General features: G+C 34.1%; 2 protein-coding genes across 5 annotated transcripts; one reads left to right on the forward strand and one right to left on the reverse strand.

Annotated features, from left to right (window-relative positions):
• Positions 1-189: 189 nt before the first annotated feature.
• On the forward strand, positions 190-4706 carry LOC106653148 (CTD nuclear envelope phosphatase 1 homolog). 4 transcript variants are annotated; one of them, XM_014372429.2, is made up of 5 exons: positions 190-1592; positions 1750-1816; positions 2228-2459; positions 2534-2751; positions 2827-4706. In XM_014372429.2, the coding sequence occupies exons 1-5, from the start codon at positions 1494-1496 to the stop codon at positions 2970-2972; spliced, it is 762 nt and encodes a 253-aa protein (XP_014227915.1). In that variant the 5' UTR covers positions 190-1493; the 3' UTR covers positions 2973-4706. The 4 variants fall into 4 exon arrangements, with proteins under 4 accessions (XP_014227915.1, XP_014227916.1, XP_014227917.1 ...); XM_014372430.2 differs by having other exon boundaries at positions 192-1583; XM_014372431.2 differs by having other exon boundaries at positions 193-1592; positions 2258-2459.
• A 396-nt stretch (positions 4707-5102) lies between these two features.
• LOC106653079 (peroxisomal membrane protein PEX14) lies at positions 5103-7369 on the reverse strand. Its single transcript, XM_014372325.2, has 4 exons — positions 6465-7369; positions 6007-6303; positions 5713-5927; positions 5103-5643 (listed from the first exon to the last, which is right to left on the reverse strand). The coding sequence occupies exons 1-4, from the start codon at positions 6498-6500 to the stop codon at positions 5478-5480; spliced, it is 714 nt and encodes a 237-aa protein (XP_014227811.1). The 5' UTR covers positions 6501-7369; the 3' UTR covers positions 5103-5477.
• Positions 7370-8010: the final 641 nt, after the last annotated feature.

Genomic DNA, 8010 nt, shown 5'->3' on the forward strand with positions numbered 1-8010 from the left:
GTTGGCAAAAAGCTCCGCAGACGGCTTCGCGTTTATAATTATAGCGTATAATAATCATCATAATAGCAGTCTCCTCATGCCTCAGCGAGTTTCAACTCTCAGGCAGCAGCGCCCAGCGGACGAGAGAAGAGAGCGCTGCTATAGCGGAAAATGGCGACTGATTTTCGCGTACTACTCGAGTAGTGAGTAGTGACGAGTCTCGTGTCGTGGCTACTGCTCTGAGCTCTCCTCGTATAGCACCTATACTATAGCAGTGATTATGCGCACGACATACGCATTACACTTTTACATTTACCTATCAACTGGCTCGAGTACGAGCAGTAACTCGCTCGCCGATAAATAAGCCGCGTGTAAATTGCCTCCTGCGGCGAGCTACGTCTAGACGACGACGACGACGACGACGACCAGCTATCGCGCCAACGGCGATCTCAGATAGTTAGTGACTCGCGCGTGTGTTGCATCTCGCAAGTGAGCGTGTCTGGTGCGTGAGTTGGAGATACGCTGCACGCATAACGCATACGTCGTCGTTTCCCGTGTATAGCATCGGCCACCTATCAGCCTATCGCTACCGCTAGCGGCTACTTTGATTAGTATTGTCAACAACGAGAGACGACTGCTACGCTACTGACGACGACATCATCGCAGATTAACACAGCCGTAGCCATCGCAGCCTCTCGTCTCGACACGCGTTTTATCAGCAGCTTTCTCGCACGCCGTCTTTCTCTCTCTCTATATATATCTCCGATTATGCGAGACAGTACTACTACCGCATTTCTCTAAAGTTTACATCTTCAACGTAAACATAGCAACCGGAGCATACATATATATGTGAGATATATATGTATACGTCTGCCTGTATATCTATAGATATCTTGGAGTCTCGAGTAAAGAGAGGAAAAGTGCGCGTGCCGAGGCTTCTGTTTTAGTCGAGTGATATCGCCTGGGCCAGATTTGCCTGGATAACAATTATGCTCGCAGCTAAGATGCATACTAGCTGTCACAACGATAGCACTCTTACACGTGCCAGAACTCGTTAAAACAACCAGTCAGCCGATCGTTGTTATTAATTTTTTACATTATCTTCTTACAATTATATATATCCATCGATATATACATATAGAGATAGTGAAAGAGAAAGATAGGTGGATTATCGCATATATACATAAACGCACGTCGTAACTCTTTCTCATTGATTGACTGACGCGAATCAAGAAGAGTAAGAATTTCACATAATGATGATGCTGATTGGAATTGTGTAATACTCTTGACTTGCATTATAAAGTACTTTATACACATTTACAATTTTTTAAGAAAACACTCAATTGGGAGCTTTCAATTGTTCTTTTGTATTTATACACAAATACATTCTTAATTGTTACATTAGTAGTACATGCCATGCATTGTTAAATATTAAAAAAGATTCAAAGAATACAAAGTTTCAAACAAGGCAAAATCGTCTTTTAAAGACTAATTTTATAAGCAGAAATAGGACGATGCTCAAACAATTGCAAATGGGAATGAGAGCTTTTCTCTACATGGCCTCACGCGTCTGGACATTTGTGTGCTTTCTACTAAAGAAGCAGGTTAGGACCGTAAGTAGTGGTGGCATCATGTCTTATCATGTATCTTATACTTCTCGATGAAATTCATTATACCACCCTATTTTAAAAACTCCTAAATACTTATCAAAAACTTTCTTTCATTTCTATCTAAATTTTGAAAGTTTCAAAAATCAAATCTTTTTTTCAGATATCACAGATGCAGCCAGTAAAATATGAAATCTTTCCATTATCTCCACTGTCAAGGCACAGATTAAGTAAGTTCAAAATAGTATGTAATAGTTTTAGAACGAGTGTGCTCATTTTCTCATTAATGCATTCTGGTACTGGTTTATTGTTCTATAAAGTTAAACAAATCCTATTTAAAATTACCACATGTTCTGAAATTTATTAAAACTATAATTATCGCTCCTTTTCAAAATTGCATACTAAATATTTCTGGAGCTGCTCCAAAACATTTAACCTTGCAGCTAAAATCATACTTTTCTCACCAATTTCAGATTATAATTATGAGCATGCATAAGGCTTCAACACTTTTGTCATCTTTTCCTACCTAATTTCCTGTTTATCTGCTTCTTCAAAACATAAAGCTCTATGTCATAGTAATAATAATATTTTTGCCTTGATCGAATTTTTTCGCGTTTTAATACACGCGGTTTTAAAATTAGTTCAATGCAATTATCGTTTGTTTTGCACAGGTATTGTGAAAAGAAAAGTACTTGTACTAGATTTGGACGAGACCCTCATTCACTCTCATCACGATGGAGTTGCAAGGTCAGTAGTCAGGCCTGGGACACCATCGGACTTTATTCTTAAGGTGACGATAGACCGGCATCCGGTTCGATTTTTCGTTCATAAAAGACCTCATGTAGATTTCTTTTTGGATATTGTTAGTCAATGGTAAGTTCTATTTATGACTAATCACATAAAGCAATTATCATGATGTAATTTATCACTCTTTGAATAATTTTAAGGTATGAACTGGTAGTATTTACCGCTTCGATGGAAATTTACGGTGCTGCCGTTGCTGACAAATTAGATAACAACAGGGGTATACTAAGGCGCAGGTATTACAGACAACACTGTACACCTGAAATGGGTTCCTACACCAAGGACTTGGCTGCCATATGTTCAGACTTGGCATCAATTTTTATTCTCGACAATAGTCCTGGTGCTTACAGAGCTTATCCTCGTGAGTTGAAATTTAAAAATTAACGGATCGTTCGTCCGCTGAAAAATCACAAATGACATTTCATCTTTGTTTCAGACAATGCAATACCGATCAAATCTTGGTTTAGTGACCAGGGTGACACTGCGTTACTAAGCTTGCTTCCGGTGCTCGATGCGCTTCGCTTTACGCAAGACGTGCGATCGGTGTTATCGAGAAACTTACACCTTCATCATACCTGGTAGCATAATCTAAATCCTGCATTCTAAAGTGATATGTCTAATTTGTAGATTTATTTTTACTATTATTATCATTACCATAATTATTATCATCGTCATATATAAATATGATACGATCATTTTAAATCATATACAAACTAGCAAGAGAAATCTTTTCCTTTTCTAAAAGGGGCAATATTAAGCGAGTGTTTTTTTACGTCGACTCAAAAGTCATATACCATTAATGTTGAATTACAACTCAGACTATGATTATATCTTTACGATTGCTACGTAATAAAATATTGTACGGATTTACGCTAATTCATCGATCATCGAAATTAGGAAAAAAAGTCGATCAATTACCGAGAAACGTTATAAGTCGGCACAAAGCAAAAAATAATTGAGTCACTCATAGACACACATATTATTAATCTAATTGTAAATAGAAATATTCAGACTTTATTTTCTCATGCATCATGACATTATCAATCGATTTCTTTATTATATTCTCTCGGTAAAATTTTGAAATTATGACTGATCATATTATAATATTATAATTATACCGACTAAATATATTATACATAAACATGAACGTCGAGTGCGTATATTTCGAAGACTACAATACTATATAAGTTTCTACGATTTAAAATCCAGTTCCAAGTGACGAGTTAACGTTGACGAAAATAATATTGTCGTCGTCGCACTCCATCATGTATAACCAGCCAAAGATTCGAGTAATGAAAAAACTTACCTACTTAACCATATTTTGCGTTTACTTATGCGAAGTTAGTAGATTTGTGTGGTTTACTGAATTTTTGTTTTCTCAATTTTATCAATCTTCTTTCTTTGTGTGTATTCTACCTCAGGAGTTGTTGAATGTATGATAAATTTTTTTGAATACATACATTACAAGGTATAATCTTTATTGAATGCCCTGACTCTAAAATTGATTAACTTTTTTAAAATTCTTTACTGATTCATGTAGTAGATAGGGTATTTTTTAATTGAATAAATTTATGTTTAATTTGTATAATAAAAATTGCCAAGCAAATTAGAAACAGGAGACAAAGACATTTCTGAAAACAATATGCTTTTTTTTGTGAATTGTGTATTGTATGACCCTACAAATGATAATTTTTTTCTTTAGCTACACTGCTCACTGTATCAGTGAGGCAGTGATTGATTATTATTTATAAGCATGATACTTTTAAGAAACAAGATATCAAATAAAATTATTGAAATTGGTTAGGAACTTAGTATGATAAATTTTATACTAAGTAAAAAAATCGGAAAAAGAGAAAGCTTACTTGAGTGTACATAAATGAACTAAAGAACTAAAAACATCATTGTTCATGTGTCAATATCAACACATATTACTTGAAAATTATGATTAAAAAATTATACTCTAATAAAGTTACATAGTGATTAATGCATGCGTGCATGGTTTGTAAATATCAGAGTTGGTAGAAGTATGATGAAGCGATACAAAATAATTCAATTTCAACACGACTGAAAGTGATGTTAAAAGTACATTCTGTGAATAAATCTATGTGATGTCACAATTGAATTCTATTGTAAAAAAAGCGAGTGTGTGTAGGTATGAATGCATAATGAACAATTTACATTACATACAAATATAAACATGCGCATGTACTTCGTGCATGTTAAACGAGAAATAAAGTAATTACTATAACGCAAGTAACATAAATGTCAGTTGAAAAAGCAGGAATTACAAATAAATTTTATTTCAAAATTTATATAGTTGTTATTTGTAGTGAGAGATTTGCGTGGTCATTTCTTGTATGGTAAATCTTTTATGCGCCCCTCAATGAAAAATAATCCCGACGTTAACTTTGCTTAGAGAATTTAAAATTGGTTGCCTCGTAAATATTTATACTGAACAATATTTATTCTCTCTTCAACGAAATCAACGTTTCAAAAAAAAAAAAAAAAAATTAAAACAAAATAAAGTTACATTTAATCTTTTTTCAAAAAAGAGATATTTTGATACAAAAGTGTACAAAATTTTTGATTCACCATAATTGAAAATAAGGTTTTAATAACATAAGTTGAATTTTATGAAACTAAATAAAAAAAAATGCAATATGTAACTTGTTTATATTGTATTGTTCCTTTAAACTAAAATAAAAGAAGACGTCAATTTTAAATTCTTTTTTTATTGTTCTGTATTTTTCAGTTGTTTCACCTTTTAATATCAAATCTCAAAGCATTGAAACATGTTTCTTCTCCATATCAAACGGATATGCAGTCAATACAAAGTAATATAAATATTAATAAAAACATTGTCCAACATTGAATAACATAATCTCTTATATTCACTCATACATTTTTCAACATACCCATTGCACACATATAAAATATTTCAAAACTAAAAAACAAGTCACTCCTTAATCCCTTTAATTTTTTTCTCTGGCATTTAAATTATCATGGAGTTACTAATGTAAGTTCTTATGATGATATAAAGTAGAAAAAATTGTTATATTATTACGTAAATATCAATTGGAGAAAAACTTAATCTTTGGGTTCTTCACGTATCATTTCTAAAGAACTGTCAGAATTGTTGGTACTGCTGCCGCTGCCAGCATCATCTTCTCGCTCTGTATTTTTCTCTGCTCCTTGATTTGGATTTTCTAATTGCCAAGCTGGTATAGAAGGTGGTGCACTTGGGAACTGTTTTCTGCATGATCAAATTTTGTGGTATTAAAAAAAATTTTTTTCATCAAAACATCTTTAACAAATATCTTACCTGGAAAGTAGAAGAGCTTTTAAGCTAACCATGTCTTGCTTGAGCTCTCTAACAAGTTGTGGTACTGACTCTACAGACTGACTTTGAGTTAACAATTGAACATCATTCTTAACTTGATTAACACTTTGCTGCACACTTTGAATATTTTTATCTAAGTCAATCAAAGGATCTTTTGGAGGATCTTTTTTACCAAACAGCAAAGGACTGATTACATTCTGCAATTAAAATTTTCCACTCTTATGTATAGCTTTGAAATTTTTATAGCAGTTCATGTTAAAAATAATAATTACTTACTTTATAAAACCAATGAACAGAATAGCAGCTAGCAGCAAATATAATAAGATTGTTCAATATATCTTTGATCCTGTACAACCAATGAACATGTGTGATATTTTGTCCAGATGCATTAATGGCTTGATAAAACTGCCCATCATCGAGTGAACTAGCTGTATTAAGAGATTTGGAAGCCTCATTGATTGCAACACTTATTTCTTTTTCTGTTAAACCCTTTTTTCTCAAAAATTCTTGACGTTGTACCAAAGGAGTTTTAGACACTCTTGGATTTCGCAAAAACTTCACAGCCGTTTTAATCTGCATATTAAAGAAGAAAAGAGTAAATATCAATGATTCATCATAAGTAAAAGCAACGGCGCAATTTTCATCGTTAATCCTCGGTTAATGAAATCTCAATAGCATAACATATGATAATAATAAATTGGCGGCGATATGGCAAGAAAAATGCATACACCTACCAGAATATCTCGTACATCAGGTTCGTTATCTTCCATTTCTGCGCGTAAGTGTAAATTTATAAATGTCTAAGCGTCAAAATCTATTAATTTGTTGATAAAAATTCAGCGCATCATTGCACGTTTATATGTGGCGATACACAGTGATTTTTTCATTTCATTGAATAAATCATGGAGTTAGAAAAATGCCGCATGATTATGCAACTTAATAGCAGCAGCAGCAGCAGCAACAGCAGTAACAGAATCGGTTTTTACTCTTTAAGCCTCACAATATCACTGCGATGCGATAAACAATGAAAGCGAATAATAAATAATAATAATGTGACAAAACGTCGGTAGCAAAAGTGGAAGTATTTAAGAAAGTATATGCTGCACGTTACGATCGCGTTGTATGCGTTTAGCAAAAACTGATTGGATATATGTAGAAAATATAAGGTAGGAAGACTCGTGTATATGCCTATAATAATATCCAAATAAAAACTGGCCTAGCAGCCCAGATTGGGCTGGCAGTAGTGGCACGTAAATATAAGTACTATATTGCTAGATGAAAATCCGCCGGTAAAAGAGAAGGCAAACAACGCGTGATCCGACCGTCAGCTCCCGCGTCCGCACTTTATTCGGAATCCGCAACTAGTCGTTGCTCCGACGCTGCGTAAGCCAGCGCCGTGCAAAATAGGTGCAAACTGCAGTAGCACCGCTTGCAATGACTTTACTACCGTCAGATAAGTATTATGGGTCGCGCTTAGAAACTGCGGGCTACTCTTACACATATTACCATTAATTCATCTAGCTGGCTCGAAGTTTCATACACATTGACTCGCAGAATAGTGGTCGTAAGTTATGATAGGTGAAATCCTGTAATGTGCAGATACGTGTTAACAAACACTATTGTAGAAAATGTGCAACATGCATGATTACGCTAATCTCACGGAAACTCGAATCAGCGCGCGGATTTGTTTTTGCCAATTCATATTGCATTCGAGTTACAACTTAAAGCGGATTCGGAAAGTATTGTCCACATGAATCGCGATCGTGTTAAAAAGTTAATAATGAATTAAGGTGACTTTACCAATGCGAGGACATATAATAGTGAAAAGTGGCTGGATATTGATCCTAAGTGACTTTTCGAAATACCAATTACCGAACATTTTTTGGACTTTTAAAACTATTTTTTTCAAAATCTCATTGTCAATTTAGACAACTTGGAGGATATATTATGCTTCCAGTTTTTATTGTAAAAATAACAAATGTATTTATTAATGGTTACCTATGAACTATTCACAGAGAATCGGCCATTTATTCTATTTCTATCCTTTTTTAGTGTTGCTTTTAAAAATCGAATAAATTTCTATCTAACAAGAATCTCACAACTAGGTATGTACTTCAGTCATTTAGATACAGGCATGGTATCCTCAATTCTCTTATGGGGCTAATTATTTTTTAAATTACGTGAACGCTCAATTGCACTAAAATTGTTTGCTCAAAATGTTGACAACTTTTGATTCCTGTAAGCAGTCGTGATTTGGAGGCCAGACGAGGAAGGCATGTT

This window comes from Trichogramma pretiosum, unplaced genomic scaffold, assembly GCF_000599845.2.
Source record: "Trichogramma pretiosum strain Unisexual culture from Peru unplaced genomic scaffold, Tpre_2.0 scaffold8, whole genome shotgun sequence".
NCBI classification, from domain to species: domain Eukaryota; kingdom Metazoa; phylum Arthropoda; class Insecta; order Hymenoptera; family Trichogrammatidae; genus Trichogramma; species Trichogramma pretiosum.

Excerpts from the sequence above, each read along its gene's own strand:
- LOC106653148 (XM_014372429.2), top strand. The coding sequence starts at position 1,494 with ATGCTCAAACAATTGCAAATGGGAATGAGAGCTTTTCTCTACATGGCC. Across the intron at positions 1,593-1,749 it reads TAAAGAAGCAGGTTAGGACC|ATATCACAGATGCAGCCAGT; the intron begins GTAAGTAGTGGT and ends TCTTTTTTTCAG. Across the intron at positions 1,817-2,227 it reads ACTGTCAAGGCACAGATTAA|TTCAATGCAATTATCGTTTG; the intron begins GTAAGTTCAAAA and ends TTTTAAAATTAG.
- LOC106653079 (XM_014372325.2), bottom strand. The coding sequence starts at position 6,500 with ATGGAAGATAACGAACCTGATGTACGAGATATTCTG. Across the intron at positions 6,304-6,464 it reads CTGATGTACGAGATATTCTG|ATTAAAACGGCTGTGAAGTT; the intron begins GTAGGTGTATGC and ends TTTAATATGCAG. Across the intron at positions 5,928-6,006 it reads CTGTTCATTGGTTTTATAAA|AATGTAATCAGTCCTTTGCT; the intron begins GTAAGTAATTAT and ends TTTTAATTGCAG.